The sequence below is a fragment of the Lemur catta genome, chromosome 12 (genome assembly GCF_020740605.2).
Source record: "Lemur catta isolate mLemCat1 chromosome 12, mLemCat1.pri, whole genome shotgun sequence".
Lineage (NCBI taxonomy): Eukaryota > Metazoa > Chordata > Mammalia > Primates > Lemuridae > Lemur > Lemur catta.
This window is the reverse complement of record NC_059139.1, coordinates 63,527,835-63,550,659: the sequence shown is the minus strand read 5'-3', so window position 1 is coordinate 63,550,659 and position 22,825 is coordinate 63,527,835. Positions and strand designations below refer to the sequence as shown.

At 34.7% G+C, this 22,825-nt stretch overlaps 1 protein-coding gene across 3 annotated transcripts in view; it reads right to left on the bottom strand.

Moving 5' to 3' along the window:
* Positions 1-21,078, bottom strand: part of SLF1 (SMC5-SMC6 complex localization factor 1) — a 68,111-nt gene extending 47,033 nt beyond the window's left edge. For all 3 annotated transcript variants that reach the window (XM_045566561.1, XM_045566563.1, XM_045566562.1), the window contains exons 1-4: positions 20,957-21,078; positions 12,356-12,469; positions 12,110-12,185; positions 10,732-10,972 (exon numbers count right to left, since the gene is read on the bottom strand). In XM_045566561.1, coding sequence (XP_045422517.1) covers positions 10,732-10,972; positions 12,110-12,185; positions 12,356-12,469 — 431 coding nt within the window. In that variant the 5' untranslated portion in view covers positions 20,957-21,078. The remainder of the gene's footprint in view (positions 1-10,731; positions 10,973-12,109; positions 12,186-12,355; positions 12,470-20,956) is intronic.
* Positions 21,079-22,825: the final 1,747 nt, after the last annotated feature.

Below are 22,825 nucleotides of genomic sequence, written 5' to 3'. Positions count from 1 at the left end.
CTGGCATGCAATAAAAAGTACAAAATAGCTGGGTACAGTGGCTAATGACTGTAATCCCAGCTACTCAAGAGGCTGAGGCAGAAGGATCCCTTGAGCCCAGGAGTTGCAAGGCAGGAGAATCGCTAGAGGTCAGGAGTTCAAGACCAGCCTGGGCAATGTAGCAAGACCCCAAGACCCCATCTCAAAGAAAAGAAAAGAGAAGAAAAGAAAAAAGAAAAATAGCTGGGCATGGCGGCGTGCACCTGTAGTTCCAGCTACTTGGGAGGCCGAGACTGGAGGATTGCGTGAGCCGAGAAGTTCCAAGCTATAAGTGAGCTATGATAGATCGTGCCACTGCATTCCAGTCAGTATAAGTGACAGAGTAAGACCCTGGTCCCTTGAAAAACAAACAAACAAAAAAACCCATACACAACAGGCAAGAAAAAAAACCAAACCCTTGTCAAGAGATAAAAGAGCCAACAGTATAGACTGAGATATGATCCCTATATGTTGAGATTAGTAGAAAACAGCTTTAAAATCGCTGTAACTGACATGTTAAAGGATCTAAGAAAAAAGGGGGACAACACACATGAAGAAATGATGAATTCACCAGAAAGTCCAATGGAAATGGTAGAAATAAAAAGGTACTACATCAAAGAATTTCTTTGACAGGTTTATCAGAGACTGAAAATAAATGAGAAAGGAATCATTGAACTTGAGGTCAATAGAAATTATGCATACTAAAATAAAAAATTATTTTTAAAAACTCAGCATGTAATAGCTGTGGAATGGAATTGAAAGGTCTAAAATACATGCAATGGATTTCCAGAAGAAGAACAACACAACAGAAGAAACAGAATTCTCCATATTTAAGACAAAACAAAACAAACAAAATACCTCACATGTACAAGAAGCTCAGAGAACCTCAAATAAAATATATTAACAAAATACACACACACTAATATACATACTCCTATACATATCATAATTGAGCTGCTAAAAAGCAAAGGTTAGGAGACAATCTTGAAGGAAATAAGGGAAAAGGACATTATACACAGAGAAGGAAAGAAAAGAATGACAGCTGATTTCTCATCAGAATTATGCAAGCCGGAAAGAAGACAGTGAAACAGAATCTGTAATTACTGAAAGTAAAAAAAAAAAAAAAAAAAAAAACTGTCAACCCACAATTCTATATCCAGTGAAAATATTTTCCAAAAATAAAGGCCTTCCCAAATAAAAGATGAGATAAATCATTGCCAGCATACCTGCACTATAAGAACAGTGAAAGGAGTTCTTTGGGCTAAAGGACTATCAAGACCACAGCATAATCTAGATCTACACAAAGAAATGAATAATGCTAGAAAATTTTAAAAATGAAATCAAATACAGAATGTGCATTTCATTATTTTTAGTCACCTTAAAAATAACTGACTGGAAAAAGTAAAATATTATCAAGGTATTTGGGGGTTTATAATATATAGAGAGGTCATTAATAGAAAAAAAGATAGGAGGAACAGATGGAAGTACAGTTAACCCTTAAACAATGGAGTTCCACTCATATGCAGATTTTTTCAATAAAAGTTATACAAGTGTCTGTCTCTCTTGTCTCCCCTTCAACCTCCTCCACCTATTCTGCCTGCCTCTGCTACCCTTGAGAGAACAAGACTAAGCCCTCCCCCTCCTACTCAGCTTATTCAGTGTGAAGAAAAAGAGGATGAAGATATTTATAATGATTCACTTCCACTTAGTGAATAGTAAATATATTTTCTCTTCCTTGTGATTTTCTTAATAATGGTTTCTTTTCTCTAGCTTATTTTATTGTAAGAATATAGTATATAATACATATAACAAACAAAATTTATGTTAATTGACTATGTTACAGTTAAGGCTTCCAGTCAACAGTAGGCTACTAGTAGTTAAGTTTTTGGGAAGTCAAAAGTTACACAGGAATTTCTGACTGCATAGCAGTGTCAGCACCCTAACCCCCGTGTCATTTAAGGGTCAACTTTATACTGTTGTAAGGTTTTACACTATATGCTAAAAGGCATAATACTATTTGATAGTTGACTGGGAACAGTTAAAGATATATATTATAAACACTTATGCAATCATTAAAAAAGAGATATAAATATAATACAATGGGTATCCTTCTACGTATGTAAGTATATTGGATATAAGTAATAATCCAATGTGGAGATGAAAGAAAACCATTAAAAACACTCCAATAGTACAAAAGATGTCAGCGAAAAAAGGGAAAATAGAACAAAGAAGAGACAAAAAGAAAACAATCAGCAAGATAGTAGATTTAAATCCAATTTGTCAACAATTACATTAAATGTAAGTGACCTAAACAATGCAATTGCCAAATTATATTTAAAAAGTAACACTCGACTCTAGACTTTTTTATAAGAAGCCCATTTTATATAAAAGAATACAAAATTTGTACATGCCACCATTTCTCAAAAGAAAGCTAAAGTGGCTGTATTAGTATAAGACAAATCTCATTAACATTAAGCCTGGGACACTTGTGTAGACTACAGAACATTATAAAAATTACAAAAGATGGTAAGAGAAATGGTCTCACTTTGACTGCATCACACTTCTTCCTCACCCAAACTGGCTTAGTGCCACACAGAAGATTCCCCAGGGCTCACGTTTCAACAGTGGGCAAAGAAAACTGGAGGCAGACATCCAGCTTCTGTAGAATTCTGCAACACTTCCCAGGAAGCCCACCCCAGTGTCACCTCTAAGGGAGCACAGGGAGTAATGGCACAGCCATACTATCCGAGGATAGGTAGAAACAAGGCAAAGAGGCAGAGCTCACAGTAACCAGGGCACAGATCTTGCTGGTAGCTCAGTGCACCTGCCATCGGTGGCACCTGATGAATGGTACCAGCTAACAGCATGGCCCACCTGCAAAGTTGAGATGGTTGCTCTCAGAAATGGTGGGAAGTTCCACCGGGCTGGAATCCTCAGATAGCCACCTTCAGGCCCAACCTCAGACTCTACCCCAAGGCTCCACCCAGGGCGTGAGACACCATGTTACAATTTGCTGAAGATCAGGGGCTAGTTCTGCTCCAAATGGGAGTTTAAACAGGATTTTGTGCAGCCTCAACATCCATCCCAAGACCCTACTCAGGGAGGAACAGGACTGCCACAGAGCATTTCAGCAAGGAGTTGGGCTAGTTCTGCCATACTCAGGAATTTTAACAGTGCTCGGGGCAGCCTCTAAACCCATCCCAAGACCCCACATAGGGAGAGTAATGTCCACCACAGTATATTTGAGCAGAGTGCACAGGTTAGTTCTACACTCAGAAGTTTAAACAGTACTGAGCTCAGCCTCAAAGTCTACCCCATGGCCCTGACTAGGCAGGGAGGCAAACCTCAACCATGTATTTGTACTGAGCATAGCAGCTAGTCCTGTCCAGCCCAAGCAGCGACTCTATCTAATATTGTGGCTCAGACAGCAAACTTGTCCAACTGCAGATCTTAAACGCCCACCTGGCCAGGGAATACACCTGGTGCCTGGCTAACTGAAGGGAACTGCAGTGCCCAGCCAGGAGCTCTACCTGATTACAGTGCTAAGCCAATGTTCTCATGTAAAGTGTAGAGCCCAGCCAGCATACTTCCCCCTCCTGAAATCAGAGCACAGGCAAGCAGTCCACCCACATAGAGAACTGAGAAGCAAGCTCTGCCTACCCAGAGTCACTACCAGCTGGTCTGTACAGAATCACAGACTACATAGTGAAAGTCTATCCCTGCCAAAGAACACCTATAAAAGCTGGAAAAGGTGTACCTCCTTGGATGCACAGACACCAAGGCAAAAATACAAGGATTACAAAGAATCAGGAAATCATGACATCTTCAAAAGAAACTAACAAAGCTCCAAAAATAGGCATTAAAGAAAAGGAGATCCATGAAATGACAAATAATTCAGAATAATCCTCTTAAAGAAGTTCAGTGAAATACAATATACAGATAAAAAACTAAATAGAATTTGGAAAACAATACATGAACAAACCTCATGCTCATGGTAACCACATAGGAAAATCTATAGTAGATGTACAAAACCTAAGCAGAATGGAATCAAAGTAAACCACTACAGAAAACCATCAAATCACAATGCAGGACAGCAACAGAGAAAGAAACAAAGTATATACACATTAACCAGAAAACAAATTACAAAATGGCAGTAGTAAGTCCTTAGCTATCAATAATTACTCTGAATGTAAACGGATAACTTTTCCAATCAAATGACACACAGTGGTTAAATAGATTAAAAAAAAACAAGAGCCAACTATATGCTGCCTACAAAAGTCTAACTACACCTTTAAGGACACACACAGTCTGAAAAACAAGGGATGGAGAAGGAAATTCCATGCAAATAAAAATTGAGAGCAGAGCTAGCCATCAGACAAAATATGCTAAGTAGAAAAACTGTAAAAACAGAGAGAAGTCATTATATAATGATTAAGAAGTCAATTCGTCCAGGTGATACAACAATTCTAAGTACATATATATTCAACATTAGAGCACTTAAATATATAAAGCAAATATTAAAGGACCTGACAGAAGAGATGGATTACAATATAGTCACATGCCGCATGACATTTTGGTCAATGACAGACTGCATACACAATGGTGGACCTATAAGGTCATAATTCCATATTTTTACTGTACCTCTTCCATGTTTAGATATGCATAGGTATGCAAACACTTATCATTATGTTACAATTGCCTACAATACTCACTATAGCAACATATTGTACAAGTCTATAGCCTATGAGCAACAGCCATACCATATAGTTGAAGTGCGTAGTAGGCTACACCACCTAGGTTTGTGTAAATACACACACTATGATGTTCATACGATAAAATCACCTGATACATTTCTCAGAAAATGTTCCCATCATTAAGCAATGCATGACGTACAAAAATAGGGGACTTTAAAACCCCACTATCAAAATGGACAGATCATCCCAGCAGAAAAATTAGTAAGGAAACATTAAGACTTGAACTACAATTTAGACCAAATCAACCTAACAGACATATATGTAGTAAATTCATCCAAAAGTAACAGAATACACATTCTTCTTTAGTGCACATGGAAGAGTATCCAGAATAGATTATATGGTTAAGGCCACAAAACATATCTGAACAAGTTCAAGAGGACTGAAATTCTATCAACTATATTTTCTGAACCTAATGGTATGAAACTAAAAATTGGTAACAGGAGAAATCTTGGAAAATCCACAAATACATATAAATTAAACAACATGCTCCTGAACAGATGGGTCAAAGAAGAAATCAAAAGAAAAACCAAAACATCTTGAAACAAATTATAATGGTAAAATAACATACAAAAACTTGTAAGACACAGCAAAACAGTTTTAAGAGAAAAATTCATAGCAATATATGCCTACATCACAAAACAAAGATCTCAAACAATCAAACATTATACCTCAAGGCACTAGAAAAGGAACAAACTAAACCCAACATCAGCAGAAGGAAGGAAACAACAAAGATCAGAGTAGAAATAAACAAAATAGAGATGTAGAAAAAATAGAAAAGAATCAATTAAACAAAGAGTTGGCTTTTTGAAAGGGTAAAAAAAATCAGAAAACCATTAGCTAGACTAAAAAAAAAAAGAGAGAAGATTCAAATAAAACCAGAAATGATAGAGTAGTAATTACAACTGATACCACAGAAACACAAAGGACTATAAGAAATTACTGTGAACAATTACATGCCAAACAAACTGGATAACCCAGAAGAACATGATAAATTTCTGGATATATACAATCTACCAAGACTGAATCATGAAGAAACAGAAAATCTTAATAGATCAATAACAAGTAAAGAGATTGAATCAGCAATAAAAAGTATTCCATGAAGGAAAAGCCCAGGGCCTGATGGCTTCACTGCTGAATTCTACCAAATATTAAGAAGAACTAAGACCAGTTCTTCTCAAACTCTTCCAAAATATTGATGAAGAGGAGGGAATACTTCTTCATTCTTTTTACAAGGCCAGCATTACCCTGATTACCAAAGCCAGACAAGGACATTACTAAAAAGAAAATTATAGGCTAATATCCCTGATAAACATAGATACAAAAATCCTCAATAAAATACTAGTAAACAGAATTCAACAGCACATTGGAAGAATCATTCACTATGATCACGTGAGATTTATCCCAGGGATGCCACGATGGTTCAATATACACAAATCTGTAAACGTGATACACATTTACAGAATAAAGGACAAAAATCATATGATCTTCACATTGATACAGAATAAGCCCTTGAAAAAATTCAACATCCTTTCACCATAAAAACTCTCAACAAACTAGGCATAGAAGGAATATACCTCAACACCATAAAAGCCATATATGACAAGCCAAAAGACTGTATGATTATATTAACATTATAATCACTGGTGAAAAGTTGAAAGTCTTTCCTCTAAGATCAGGAAAAAGAGAAGAATGCTCACTTTCATCACTTCTATTCAATATAACACTAGAATTCCTTGTCAGTGTAATTTTGACAAGAGAAATAAATGAAAGACATCCAAAATGGAAAGAAAGAATTGATATAGTTATTGCTTGCTGGTAACATGATCTTATATATTGAAAACACTAAAGATTCCACCAAAAAAACTGTTAGAATAAACAAGTAAAGTTGTGGTATACAAAATCCACATGTAAAAACCAGTAGCATTTCTATACAATAAAAAGAAAATTTTCAAAAGAGAAATCAAGAGAATAATACCATTTACAATAACTACAATAAATAAATAAATAAAATACTTGGGAATAAATTTAACAAAGAAGCTAAAAGACCTGTACACTGAAAACTATAAAGCATTAATGAAAGAAATTGAAGACAACATAAACAAATGAAAAGATATGCTATGTTCATGGATTGGAAAAATTAATATTGTTACAATGTCCATATTACCTAAAGCAACCTACATATTCAATGCATTCTCTATCAAAACTACAATCTCATTTTTCATAGAAATATAAAAAACAATTCTAAAATTCATACAGACCCATAAAAAAACTGAATAGCCAAGGCAATCATGAGCAAAAGGAACAAAAGTGGAGGCATAACACTACCAGATTCCAAAATATATGAGAAATAGATAGTAATTAAAACAGCAGGGTTCTGGCATAAAAATAGACTCTGACCAAAAGAACAGATAGCCCGGAAATGAACCCATACATGTATTGTTAATTTTCAACAACAGTCCTAAGAATAACAATGGGAAAAGTACAGTTTCTTCAATAAATGGCATGGGGAAAACTAGATATTCACATGCAGAACAACAAAATGTGACTCTTATCTTACACCATATAGGAGTATTAGCTCAAAATGGATTAAAGCCTTAAACATAATAACTGAAACTGTAAAACCCCTAGAAGAAAATTTAGGGGAAAAACTAGGCAATGATCTTTTTGGATTTGACTCCAAAAGCTCAGACGACAAAAACAAAAATAGAAAAACGAGATTACATCAAACTAAAAAGCTTTTGCACAGCAAACAATTAACAGAGTGAAGAGCCAACCTATGGAATGGAATATTTAACAAGCCATACATCAGAAAAATTTTTAATATCCAAGATATTAACAGATGATAAGTAACTCAAACTCAACTGCAAGAAAACAAATAACCTGATTAAAAAATGGGCAAAGAACCTGAATGACATTTCTCAAAAGTAGTACAAATGGCCAACAGATAAATTAAAAAATACTCAACATCACTATTTGTTAGGGAAATGAAAATTAAATCTCATATCTGTCAAAATGGCTATTATCAAAAAAATGAAAGATGATTATTGGCAAAGATGTGGAGAAAAGGGTGCCCTGGGAATGTAAATTAGTACAGCAATTATGGAAAACAGTATGGAAGCTCCTCAAAAAACTAAAAAAGTTACCATATGATCCAACAACGTCACTTCTGGGTATATATCCAAAACATTTCAAATCAGTATGTTAAAGAGATATCTGTATTCCTATTTTTATTACAGCATTATTCACAACAGCCAAGTTATAGAATTAATCTAAGTGTCCATCAACAGATGACTAGATAAAGAAAATGTGGTATATACACACAATGGAATATTATTTAGCCTTTAAAAAGAAGGAAATTGTGTCATTTATGACAGCATGGATGAACCTGGAGGACACTATCCTAAGTGAAATAATCCAGGCACAGAAAGATAAACACTGTGTTTTCACTTATTTGCAAAAATCTAAAAAAATACAGATTTATGGAATCTAAAAAATTTGAACACGTAGAAGCAGAGAGCAGAATAGTGGTTACTAGCAGCTGGAGAGCTGGGGAGAATGAACAGAAACTGGTCAAAAGGTACAATATTTCAGTTGTACAGGAGGAATAAATGATAAGTATTTCAGGTAATGGAAAATATAAACAAATATTACTAAAATGAGAGACATTGAAAAATACATATGCAAGTAAAACATGTTGTCAAAATAAAGCAAAAACTAATAGAACTAAAAGGAGTAATGACAAATCCACAGTTACAGTTAGAAAATTAAAAATTACTCTACCAGTAATTGGTGGAATAATATATAATGATCTATTATCTTGGGATCTTGTTAAATTTATTAATTAGTTCCAGCATATTTTTTAGGATATAGCCATGTCCTTTGGAATTAAAGACCATTATTTTTATTTCTTTCTCCCCGATTTTATGCCTCTTATTTATTTATTTATTTATTTATTTTTTGGCTTTCTGCACTGGTTAGTACATCTAGTAAAATGCTAAATATTAATAGAAATGGTCAGATATAGCATCCTTGTCTTGTCAATCATGGGGGAAAAAGTCTTTTATCATTAAATATGATATTAAGTTTAGATATTTTCATAGATGTCATTTAACAGGTAGAGGATACAAAAATTCTTAACAAAATATTTGCAAATAGAATTAGCAATACATTAAAATGGATAATACACCACGATGTTCAGTTTATCTCAAGAATACAAATTTGGTTTCACATTTAAGAATCAATCAATACGATTCACCATATTAACAGAATATGGGAGAAAAGTCAATTATCTGAATACATGTAGATGAAAACTTTCAGAATAATCCATTTATATTTAATAACGGCATACCAATACATGAAGTACCTAGGAATAAATTTAACAAAATATGTACAAGATTTAGGCAATAAAAACTATTAAACATTAGTGACAAAAATTAAAGAACTAGAGAGACACACAGTACACAGATAGAAGACTCAATATTGTTAACATATCAATTCTCCCTAATTGACCTATAGATAAAAATATAATCCCATCAAAATCCCAGCTTGCATTTTTATAAAAATTAACAAGCTGATTCTAAAATGTATATGGAAATACAAAGGATCCAAAAATCACTGAAACAATTTTGAAAAAGACTAAGTTGGAGGATTCTTACTACCTGATTTCAAGACTCAATATAGAAACACAGTAATTAAAACAATGTGGTGTTGGTATAAGGTAGACATATAGATTACTGGAACAAAATGAGGAAATCTAGAAATAGACCACACAATCAACTGATTTTCAACAATAATGTCAAAGTAACTGCAGGAAATTGGAACTCTCATACACTGCTACTGGAAATGTAAAATGGTACTACTTTGAAAAATAGTTTGGCATCTTCTTATACTGTTACATACACAATTGATATCTGAGCAAGTAATTTCATTCCTAGATATTTCCCAAGAGAAATATAAATATGTCTCTATATGAATATTTGTACTGAAATGTTCATTGCAGCTTAATTCCTATTAGCAAAGACAGAAAACATCCCAAATGTCCACTAATACATGAATAAACAGATTGTGATATATCCATAGAGTGAAATACTACTCAGCAACAAAAAGGAATGAAATGCTGACACATGCATCATGAATGAATTTCAAAAATATTATGATAGGCAAATGATGCTACATCAAAGGAGTATTTTCAGAAACATCCTACTCATATAAAACTCTAAAAAATGAAAAATCTATTTTACAGTGATAAAAAGGCAATCAGTGGTTGCCTGGTATTGGTGGTACAGAATTAAACGTTCAAGGACACAAGGGAACATTATATGATGATGTAATTATTACAGATCTTGATTATAGCGAGAGTAAAATGGGTATATAAATTTGCCCAAATTCATCAACATATACACTTAATATGGGTGCATTTTATTGTCTATAAATTATATTTAAGTAAAGGAGATAAAAACTTCCCCTAAACAAAAAGGAATGACAGTCTCAGAATACAGTTTACCCAACAAGAAGGCTTCTAAAAATATATAAAGGAATGAAATGAAATCATGAGCAAACAGTATGAACCATGAAAAGTGTATTATATAAATAGAAAAAAGGCCTTTGTGATAAAGTAGTACTTTACTAGCAAAAACCTAAAAGTACTTCAAAACTAAAAAAATACAATCTCCTAATTATTGTTTTCTTTTTTATTTTGTGAGTTGGCCAAAAGAAATAACATGGAAAATAAAATAGAGATCTCCAGAATAATCTAAAGCAATACCATAAAATAGATTTTGTTCTATTAGGGACACACAAACTTAAATGAGCAGTATGGCTTACCTAGGAGATCATGGAGTAAATCACCATAGTTCATTTGGACTAAGTTAATAATTGCAATGAAATATAAAAAGTTATTAATACAAACCAAAATTGTTTTATCATTCATTGCCTTAACTGTTCTGTGATCACATCCTACCTTACAAGAGAATCACTTCGTTTGTCAGCTCTGACAAGGAGGACAACTTTCCATCTATGGAAGGCTCCTGGAGCACCAGTGCGTTTCAGTTCTTCACGCCATCGTTTGGGTGCAGATTGCATTTGAGGTGAATAATGGGAGTCTTTTTCAATTTTATATCCCCATTCATAAGTTGTTTCATCAAGCCATCTGCCACTTTTGGCACTATGAATTATGTAGTCCTTAGTTAATACCCACTTTCCTAGAAAGCAAATGAACTGTCAGTCAAAAAAGAATTTTGGTTCTGACAAGTGATAAGCAATAAAGACCAAATACCAAATAAAAGTCAACCTTTTTTTAACATGGGACTGTTAAGCTACACTGCCAACATTATCTTTGAACTATTTTTTTTGATAGTGAGAGGCCTACAACATCCCTGAACATTGTATATAATCTTTTCCGTGACAAATAATTATAATTCTAAATGTTACTAAATAAAACATAAATCTAAGATGTTAAAATCCAAAATAAAATGGGGTATTACTTTAATTATTATTACTATCCTTATTCATTATTTTAGGTTAGGTTTATATTCTCCCTTCTACGCTGAAAGCTTTTTCAGTAATGTTTACAGCACTACTACATTTTGTAAAACAAATTTATTGAGTTAGAAAATTTTTCAGGGCATTTATTAACCGTTTCTTTGGGCATCAATGATCTTTTTAAATAAGCACGGACAATGTATGCTTTCATTGGTAGAGTTAGTAAGAAATCCAAGGGTTTTTCTGGAAAGGTAAGCTATAAAACAATACATCACCTGAGTTACACACACTTTTGTGTTTTGTGCAAGCAGTAGACTAATGACATGCCAGATCAATCATAGTAAACTATAAAAGAAGTATCAATGGTGACAGAGAAGACCAAGTCCTAATTTATGTTTATAGAATTTAATATCTTAGTAAAATAAAATAGGACCACCATTGCTTCATAACAGGGATAGGAGGGGAAGCCGCAGAAAGAAAAAACACTATTTCCAGTGATAGATCAAAGAAAAGAAACTTGACTGAGAACAGCTGAAGCTTCAACAAAAGCTTAAGGTTTTGATATTTTGTGCCAATCTTTTTGTTAAAACATTTTTTTCTTAAATAAAGCACTTATACTAAGTCTTTGGTGAACTAAATATTTCTGCCTGTTGAATACATTTTTCGTGTGTTACCAAATTTTACTCAGAAGAGTAATAAGGCAAAAAATATATCAAATATTTTCAGAAAAATACCAGAAAAACATACTTATATTTGATATAATAAACATGCTATCGTTCCGGGGACTAAGGTACTTTTTTTTTTTTTTTTTAACATGAAGGTTTTATTCAAGGGTTAGGGGAAGGAAGTTAACTTACCTGCTGCACAAGCTGCTAAAAATTTCTCACTCTTACACAGGCGCTCAGCTATAAGATGTGTACAATTTTTGTATTTCTGGAGAGAAAAATCCACATGAAGAGATGTTACTAAGATTTCCTTTATAACACATCCATTTTATTTGTACAATATCAAAGGGGGATTTTATCATTCTTAGGGCCAATATTTTTTAATTCTAGTTATTTTTCAAGTATATATTGAAAATGTTGTCAAGTTTCTGTACTCACCTCACTCTTAATAAATGTGCAGTCTAGTTTTAAAAGCAATTTGCCTAGAGCTTCTTTTTCTTCCATCTTAAATCCTGTCATCTGGATGATATGCTTTGGGGTACCATCTTCCATCTAACATAAATACACACACGGAAGACAACATATGTTAAAGATATTCACAGGATTGACATTATTATTTTTTCTTAACTATGAGTGCTAAAATAAAAACTAAAATCATTAAACATGCAAGGCTTAACTGTAAATACCAATGTTAAAATTACATACAATAGAAACTAGTTTTAATTTTCTCAAAATGTGACCTTAGAGATTTTTTTTTCTGGTTTTAACATTAAAAGTCAGCATTACTACATTACTTGCCACCAAATCATACTGATGAATAGAATTCTCTAGAAAAGGATAGAAACTTTAACAGTAGCTTCATTTTAAAATTACTGTTGCTGAGGGCTTTTGAAACAAGTACGACTGTGGACAATGAAACAATAGGATTTTATATTGACTTCTGAAGAACATGCATAAGTGACTGGAGAAGTTAATATTAAACAGAACTCATGATCCCACAGCATTTACACACAATAATTTAGTACAGTAGGTAAACATAATGATCCTGGATCCTATTCCCAATTTCTTAACTTTGGATTATATATTAATTTCATCACTTACAAGATAGACTGAGAGTCACATGGTTTTTACAAGTTTATTTTTATAGGGACTTTAATCCATACTTCAGTGTAGTTCACAAAGTACTCTGTGTTTAGGGGGTACATAACTCACATAATTTCTAAGTAGAGTACAATTTTGTTTACATGAGGTTAGAACTGTAAAAATGGGATAACAGATAAAAATCTCTTTACAGATGAGGGAAGCAGGGACTAGAGAAATCAGGGCAATTTGTCATTTCTCTAACAATTTTGTCACCATAGCTGTGGATTAATATTTAACTAATGCCATAGGCAGTTCACCAGCAGTGGCTATTTTCAGCAACCAAAGAAACAATACCTTCTTTCAACACAATTAGAAGTAAACTTCAAAAACTGTTAACTATTTGAGCCCAGGACTAATAACACACAGCTGATTAAATGTAAAATGTTCTTTATAGAAATTCTATTTTCAAAGACTAAAATATATAGACATATTAAATATACATACATACGTATTTATTTAAAGGTTGAGATTCATTTAGAATAAGAATTGAAACAAAGTCTCACTATAAACAATTTAAAGCATTATTCAGACTTAGGAGTGAATCTTTGTTTCTTCTTGCTTAGAGTTTGTAGGAGGAACTCTGCTAGAGTAACTCTGCTAGAGTAACAGTACTCCTGGTTTCTCTCTCCCTTCATCACTCTTCTCTTTAGGAGGAGAAGTTCCTTGAGAGAACTAAATGGATATGCTTTACTCAGTATATCTGCATATTTGCAAAGAAGGTTCATATGAATGCTTTCTCACATGTCCCAAGGAGCTGTCAATAGTAGTCCTGCAACGCCTGTGTGGATAAGTCAATTCAGAGGTTATGCACCAAGAAACACATCAAACCCATTTCCTTCAAACCATTTTTTATTCAGTAAAAAAGCTGATGTCTTGACCTCAATATACCTGATTTTCATCTTTCTCAACTGATTCCAAATGAGGAAAAGGGGTGTAATATATTAACCCTCTAAAATCCTAAAATTCAGATACAGCACATAAGGAAAGTACCTCTAAGGAAAAGGCTCTTCAATGGAACAAATGCTTCGAAAAAAATACTACAAAAGTATTCGGCCTGGTCAGTATAAAATTATGAAGTGTACATAATAGGAGTTGGTTTCTTATGAAAAAGTAATCATACATGTAAAATACTATCATTAGCAAATAAAATGTAAATAGCTTCTTGTATAAGGAACTCTTTACCACATTACTCATCCAATTTTTTTAACTAAACATTTATGTGGGTTAAATAACATAGTTCTTCATTATAAATACTCATTAATATAGACTGGCAATATATAAAAACTTTACAAAGAATATACTCTGTTGCTAGAAATAATGATTTAGTCTGATGAAGGGTACATACAAACACATATAGATGAAGCCACATGTAGATTATAAAGCACATGCCCTTAACTAGGGGAAAATGCTGCTTTCATTATAATCTAGAGAATCATTTTAAAAAATCCTTTAAGGAAGTTTCCTTTACAAAATAATAGGTCTTTTCAGAAATACTAGACAAATGAAATTCAATGTATCTGTGAATATCATCCTGGTATTCAAATAAAAATTTTTTGTAGTTCTTCAAAGCCACTGTTATCAGAGGAATACAAGAGTTTTTAAACATACAAACTTTTCCTACTACTTGCATTTTATTTATGTATTTAAGAGTTTCAAAAGCTATTTAGTAGGCTATTTCAAAATACGTTGCCAAAGAAGGGAAGTTTGAGTGGTTTTAAAATCTTAAATCTTGCCTATCTGGCTGTTCTAAAATATTGATGTATAAAAACCAATGTTAAATAATCAGAATAGGAAAAAAGCAATGAAAAAATAAAAATTGCTGTAACGCTGTCACCCTATTTATTTAAAGCTTGTACTTTAAATTTCATTATTCTGCTTCCTGAGAATTAAATCTTACATTGAAATACAATACAATTGTCTACTTGAAGCAAGAGTTTACATTTACCAATGATTTTTTAATACCGCATATGACAAACTAATGGCCCAGAATGGGGTGGGGAACTTGCGGCCTTGGGGTCACATAGGAAAAATAGTATCATACTATGTTCCTCTTAATAGTTAATAATGGTTATTTTCCAATGTGAATACTAACAAGGTGACATTTTAACATATTTTGGTTTAATGTAAAAACTATTAAATTATTTGGACTTACTAGAGTCACTGTATAAAGCAAAGTTTTCATCTTAAACATATTGTCTTTATAATGAAATAAATATGATGGAAATAATTTATTTTGTATATTTAACAGCATTTTCTGTCAAAGCAAGAGCCTAAGACAGAAGAAAATAGGATGAATTGTGCATAATAGCAGAAATCAGGAAAGCCTTTTTAAAGCAATTTCTTTCCTCTGAAAATGATTAAATATAAAACTGAAATTAAACATGTAGAGGAAAGGGAAGAAACAAAGGTGAAATAACAGAACATCTCGATTCAAACATTATGCAAATGTGGATTTGTTTCAAAACAAAACAGAAGACAGGACACTTATTCACAAGTTTATTAAAACAACTGGGCTATTAAGGTAAACTTTCACAGAATCAGGAATACCAATGATGGCACAAAATAACTAGCACAGTTTTTGAAAGAACAAATTCCATTAACTTAACTAATAATAGTTTTATATAATAAAATTATCTACTTGAAGCAAGAGTTTACATTTAGCAATGATTTTTAATACTGCATGAAGGCCTAGAATGGGGTGGGGAACCTGCGGCCTTGGGGTCACATATGGCCCTCCAGATCCCCCAGTGGGGCTCCTGGACTGAATCCAAACTTCACAGAACAAATCCCTTTATTGAGAGGATTTGTTCCACAAATTTGGATTCAGTCAGAAGGCTGCACTTAAGGATCCAGAAGGCTACATGTGGCCCAAAAGCGTCATGTTCCCCATCGGACCCCAGCAAGGGTTAAGAACACAAACAAAAGCCCGATGTCAATGAACCCAAAGAAAGCACTATAAAAATTGGTTTAATACATAACAATAACCCAGACAATTAAAAATCCCTACAAGTATGGCCAAGTTTTATGTTGGTGATATGTTCCGAGGTATGGAAGATCAAGCACTAACTTCTACAAGTCTTCCAGCACAAGAAAAAGTAAATATGCCACAATTGTACCAGTGGTATTTCTAGGAAAATTATAGATATTTCTAGAACTTAAGGGGGGTGTTCCTTAAAGCATTCACACAAAGATTCTATCCCCTAACACAAAAAAAGGAGGAAAAAAAAAACAAAACAGAGTATTTTTGACAGTTAAACGTTTTATTTTGTCAAAAATTAAAAATACTACATTTTTAGTTACAAGAAAATGTTCTTTTGTAGTAATATTTTAAAATTTTTGCACTACTTAAAAAAATTAGTTACTTACCTTAAACCATATAATACAACTAAAGAGATAATGATTGTGAACAGAGCTGGCCTTTATGAACAGCAAGCAACTGTCTCTGTGGTATGGACTTTCCCAAAATATCTCCCCCATGGGCCTCTCCCTGATGCCTGAAATTCCTTTGCAGTTGGTGCCACTCAGAAATGCAAATAACCCTATAGCACTCATCATCTTAATTGAGAACATTTTACTATAAACTAGCTTTTTAGGTCCTTTGAATTCTTTACAATATAACACATAGCTAGAACATGCTTGAAGAATATGACAGCACTACTAGAATATGTTGAAAACGGAACACAGAAAAGTAGAGGCAGGAATACCGACATGAACACAAAAATTTGGTTTGGGAGGCAAGATGAAAGAGCAGGCAACCCTTGGGAGAAAGAGGGAAGTGCTCAAAAAAAAAAAAAAAAAAATAGAGACAGGGATGCTTAAAGAAATAAGGATAAACCTTTCCTACTCTGCATTACAATTTCTTTCCCATATATAAAAGAACTTTGAGAATATAGGGTATCTTAGAAATAAATTGTATGTTATTGTTAACCAAATAAGGGACTTACTAAAAAAGTTGAACTTATGTTTGTCTTTAAAAACTAAAGGTTTTTTTCCCAAAGAGGCTTTACAGATTTTTGTCTTTTAATTAACACATGCTTATTACACAAAATTGGAAAAATACCACAAAGTATATAAAAAGATTAAAATCATCTCTAATTCCTTCAGCCTGTAATACCACTGTTCACATTTGAGAGGGTTGACTTTCAGGTTTTACATGTGTGTGTGAAAATATTTATATACACAAAATGTAGATATTACATAGTTCTGTACCTTAATTTTCTCATTAAATTATATAATCATTTTTCTTCTTTCTTTTCTCGAGACAGGGTTATGCTTTGTCGCCCAGGCTGGAATGCAGTGGCCCAATCACAGCTAATTGCAGCCTCGTGTATACTCCTGGGCTCAAGTGATCTTGCCTCAGCTTCCGGAGTAGCTGGGACTACAGGCATGTACCACCACATCCAACTAATTTTTTAATTTTTTGTAGAGATGGGGGGTCTCATTCTGTTGTTCAGGCTGGTCTTGAACTCCTGGCCTCAAGCCATCCTCTGATCCTCCTGCCTCTGTGGTGCTGGGATTACAAGCATGAATGACTGTGCATGGCCTCATTATCATTTCTCCATGCCCTTTAGTATTCCTTCATGGTTTTAAGGCCACATGATGAAAACTAGCGGTTTCTCAATTTCGTTATTTCTGTCAAGTATTTTTATTGGATACCTACGTCTACCGTAAACTAAGGAAAATCACTTAAAACTCCCCTCTTCTGAAAAGCATAACCCAAGCATTAAATGCAATTAATACCACTGCTTTGAATTAACAAGTTTGAAAGATATTCAAGATTTCTCTTACCTAAAAAACATTTAACTGGGAAAGTAAACAAACAAGTGCTAAAACCGGAAGGGTCAAAGTGTTGGATCTCTGTTTTAAACAATGCTGCAAAAGGTAGACACATGGCACTGTACTTACACTGCATATGTAAAATACTGTTTGGCTTTGAACACCATAACTTCAAGTGGAGTTTAAGAATTCTGGCCCCTCTAGGCCTAGGAGCCAAATTAGGCCCCTGGTTTCACTTCATTTAACTGGCCTTTGGAATTTTTTTTAAAGATATAGTGTTTATTTTCTGCCACATCCTTCAAAGATATCATATATAAATATTAATGATTTGACAGAGGTCTCCAATGATGAGACTTGAGAGATGTTCTTACTTCCATGGCATTACTTGGGAAAGGAACAGTCATTTGTCAGTCTCTTTCATGGTAAATTTAGCAGTAGAGGGAGGAAATGGAGAACTAGCTAGTAAAGTGACTGTGATGAGAAATAAACAAGAGGCTAGGGTAGGGGACATATGGGGATGTCCAATCTATCCAGTACTCTACAAGGCACAGGCTAGACAGGAGATGTTAGTTTAGGGATAAAGCGGTTCTTAAAGAAGAAAGCTGGGCAAAAGAGACAAGCAAGATTCAGAGAAAAAAAGAATGGATGGACAGTAGATATTGGTTAGCCGTAAGGATAAAAAGTCAAAGGTGCTTGGGTATCCTAGGCATTTTGGAGCCTAAGTTTAAGGTTAAACAAGCAGGATTTAGTTCTTATCAAGGACCTACAGTGGTCTATACAATTCATATATTAGCTCATTTCTGTCTTCACAAGTAAGTGCTGTTTATCCTTCTTAGACAGATGAAGATGCTGAGAAACGAGTGATTAAGAAAGTAGCTCAAGGGTATGCAGCTAGCAAATGGTGAAACCATATTCAAAGATATGTCTGTTTCTGCAAAAATGACATGTCTTTTGTACAATACTAACCTGACTTAAATTTCAGAATTTAGTCTATTATACTTTTAACCACATTATAATTTTGCAAAGCAATCTATTTTCAGCTAGTACAAGAGAAAGATGCATTACATGAAAAAGCTATCTATGAAAGTACACAATATAGGGTAGGGAGACATTTAGGTCAACAATATTACTGAAGAGATTTAAATATAACTAAATTATTTTCAGAAAAATAACACCAATGTCTAAAATTCCAAATCATTTCTAGGAATAATCTAAAGAGCGCCATTTTTTTCTTATGAAAAACAAAGTTTTCATTATTTTCCTCTCAAAATGGATTTGGTATCACTGAATCATAGAGTAATTCCTGTAGGCTTTCTTCCTCATCAAAAGTAACAGTTTATATTTATTTTTAATTTCAAAGTAATTTTGATAGAAAGTATAAATTAAGTGACCTTAAAATTTCCAAGGTTATTTTACTTTTAAGCAATAATATGTCCTTATAAGGTTACAATTAGTATATAGTACATTTTACAACATATATTTACTATTAGTATGTTGAAAAAGAGTTAATTACAAGAGTAACAGTTAATGTTCCATTTTAGTTGCATTTTTGAGAAAGTGTTCTTCACTTTGTTTAGATTTTATTATTCAAAGCCTATTTAGAATTGGTTTTATTTTTTAAAAATGTTAAATGGTGAAAACTCTATTTTACAGTAACATAATCAAGATACATAAAAGGAAAATAGCATCTAATTAATAAAACTATGCTACGGATTTTCTAAAAACCAATGTTTTTAGACATCAGTGGAAACTGGATGCCTAATATGAAATCTTAATGAGTTCTGTGTTTTGATTATGAAAAATAACCATTTTACCACCTTTCAAAGACCTTCACATGATCTATGCTTTCTGGTTTGTGGAAGCAAGAAAATGTTAGACCGTATAATTGAACTTCACTTAAGTCAATAAGACATAAGAAAATATGGATTTAGAAAACAGACCTAATAGGTGTTTATTTGCATTACTGAAGGTTGTCTTTACAATAAGATTTATTTAAACATTCAAGTATTTGAACATCCTAGTTCCTTTAACACTGTCTAACTTAGAAATAATCAAATTTATTCCCTTATATAAATCCACCCGAAACTAACAATTTATGTATTGAACACCCGCAACACAGGTTAGTCAAAATTTCCGATAACGGGAACATCTTGCACATCAACAGTATTTCTAGGAATTGAGACACAATGTAATAATATAAACCAAAAAGTCCATAAAGCGCATTATCTGTGACACATATACTGTAAATTCAGTTTAAATGTTCATTACCAATCTCGGAACAAATTTTTTTTTCTGTGTAGGATGGTCATTTGTCAAAAAACAACTTCTCGCCTCCAAAATCAAGCTCCATCTAACTCCTAAGTCAAATACTGATACAAAATACCCGAGGCAGATCAATTTTTTGTCAATATTTAATTAGAAGCTTTGGAAGTGGAAGAAATCTCAGGATAACCATTTAAGTCTTGTTCTCAGCCTTCAGGCAGCTGAGATATAATCCCCGGGAACACAGACCCTTCCTTTAGGGAAACGTTCGTGTGTATGTTCGTGTTTAAAGGCCTATGGTAGCCATAGAGATATGATCATTGCCGTTTGGATAAATTAAAAAATTCTACCTGGGAGCAAAGAATGTCACAATTATTCTTGTCACAGGAAGGTGGGCCTGGGGGATCTCCGCCACCTTCACTGACGCTAAATTATGGAAAGCAGCCAAGGATCTGGAATAGGGCGAGGCTTCCCAGTGGGTTCTATGGAAACGAGAGACGCGGGTGGCCTAGCACTTTCCAGGCGGGGACGCAGCTGCTGAGCTGCTGCGCAAGAGCGAGGCGGAGGTAGCGGCTCAGCCCTGCACAGCAGAGAGGCTCTGGGGGGCCGACCCCGCCGCTGTACGGGGGTAACGGAGTGGGGTCTGCGGCCGCAGTCCACCACCAACTCGGTGGTGGCCAAGGGCAGCGAGTCGAACGGCGGCTGCGGAAATCGCGAGAGCCAAGGCACTGCCGCCGCTCACCCCAGCCCCTTCCCAGCATCACAGCTGGAGCGGCAGAAACTTCGGGGCCACGGCCGGGGAAGAAACATCCCCACTGAGTCAGGGTACACTGTGTCTTCCGAGCTGAGCCCCTTTACCTTCCCGGCTGGAGTGTCTGGGCTGCTTCCCTCGGGTGGCGAAGGCGGCAGGGGCGATGACTGCCGCTGCAGCACTGGCTGCTTCACTAATCCGGGCTCTGGGAAATAATTTCCCGCCGCGCGCTACGAGGCCCCGGAAGTGATAGCACTATTTCCGGGTGGTTGTTAGTGACGCTCTGGAGCCGTCGCCAGGGTGGCCTTAGTTGATGTTGGCTTTGAGTCTGGCCTGCGGGTCAGGCTCCTCCTGGATCAGTGCCGGAGATGTAAGACTGGTAAGTGACTTCACTGGGTTATCTCGTGGGCCTAGTATTTCCAGCCAGCTGGGGTTCCGCGACGCATCTTGGCTGGACCGAGGAGCGGGCACGGGTGGAACCAGGAATCCCCATCCAGCCCCGCTGCGCGTGACCCTCTGTGCGGCGGAATAAAGCACCTAGCATCCTGGCGTGTCGTCTTCTCCACTCGCAATAACTGTCTCCAATTTGGAACTCGACCTTTGATCTCCAGGGTCCCTGGGTGAGGCCTAAGACACCGTGTACCGTGACTCGGCTTAGTGCTGAGTCTATCAATAATCAAGGAGTGTCCTTACTATCTCCTATCGGCAAGGTTTGCTCACCCTGTATTCTCAGGGCTACTTTACCATTCTTTTCCTGAGTACTATTTCCGTAGTTCTGGGGTTCAGTGCCTGGGAAGCAGGCAGTCGGCCGGAAAGGACATCTTTTACAAACATTTGGGAAGTGGAATGAGGGTGTCGTTCCTCACAGAGTTAATTGAACATTCTGCAGTTCGAATTGGTGAGAATGGCTTTTGTTTGCCTGGCTGCTATGAACTAGTGAGATATGAGAACAAAATTATAATTTCATGCGTGGGCTTTAGATGCACGTTTGACCTTCTGGAAACCAATGATCAGTAAATAAGTGCTTTCAGTAAGGAATACTCCTGCTCTGTCTCAGCCTTCGTCGATAATGAAAGGATTCAGGAGAATTTTCGATGGAGGTCTGAGGTAGCCAGATTAGTTGTAAAGAGAAATTGCTTCCAACAAAGGGATAATATGAGTAAAAGTACACACTTATTTGAAAATTTGAAAGATATGATATAATGAACCTTGGTGACTTCTTGAGTAATGCAGTTTCTTCAGTTAAGTAGTTTTCACTCACCACCTTACATTTAGATAGTCACCTTTTTTCCCCCATAAAAACAGCCGATTAATTTTTTTCAAAACATCCAGTTCCAAAAGAGTTCTAGGTACTACTGCATTATGCTCCCATTTTTCTTCTCATAAAGAAAAATGCAGTGTGTTCAATTCAAGGCCCCTGAAGCATCAGGCAAGTACCTTGTTACCTTTCGAGAGCAATGCAACCATAATTAGAACAGTGCATTGATCTTCAAATCTCCTTGTTGGTTAATAATTCAACAAATTTATAATCTCATTGATCCCAATTTTGCCATTTTATTGAATCTTGTGTTTTTTCTTTATCTCTCCAGTTGAAAGTTTTGTAAATTATTTCAGGGAGATTACATATTGTTTCTATATAGTAACTAGCTTTTAGACAGGCAGTGATTTTTTTTTTTTAAATCATTGCTCTTGATTTGTGATTTCTCCATTCAAATTGATGTAGCCAACCACTAATACTTACCATGAGTAGTTACTGTCTGCCAGGCAGTTTACATTTATTGTTTTATTTAATACTTAATAGAAAAAAAAAATCACAAAAATTATTATAATCCATATTTTGCCAACATTTTATACTGAGACTCAAAGAGGTTGTGATTTCCGACAAATTATACAATTAAATGGCACAATTGAGCTTTGAATCTAGTCTACCTGACTAAATTTTGGCTCTACATTTAATTATACAATTAAATGGCACA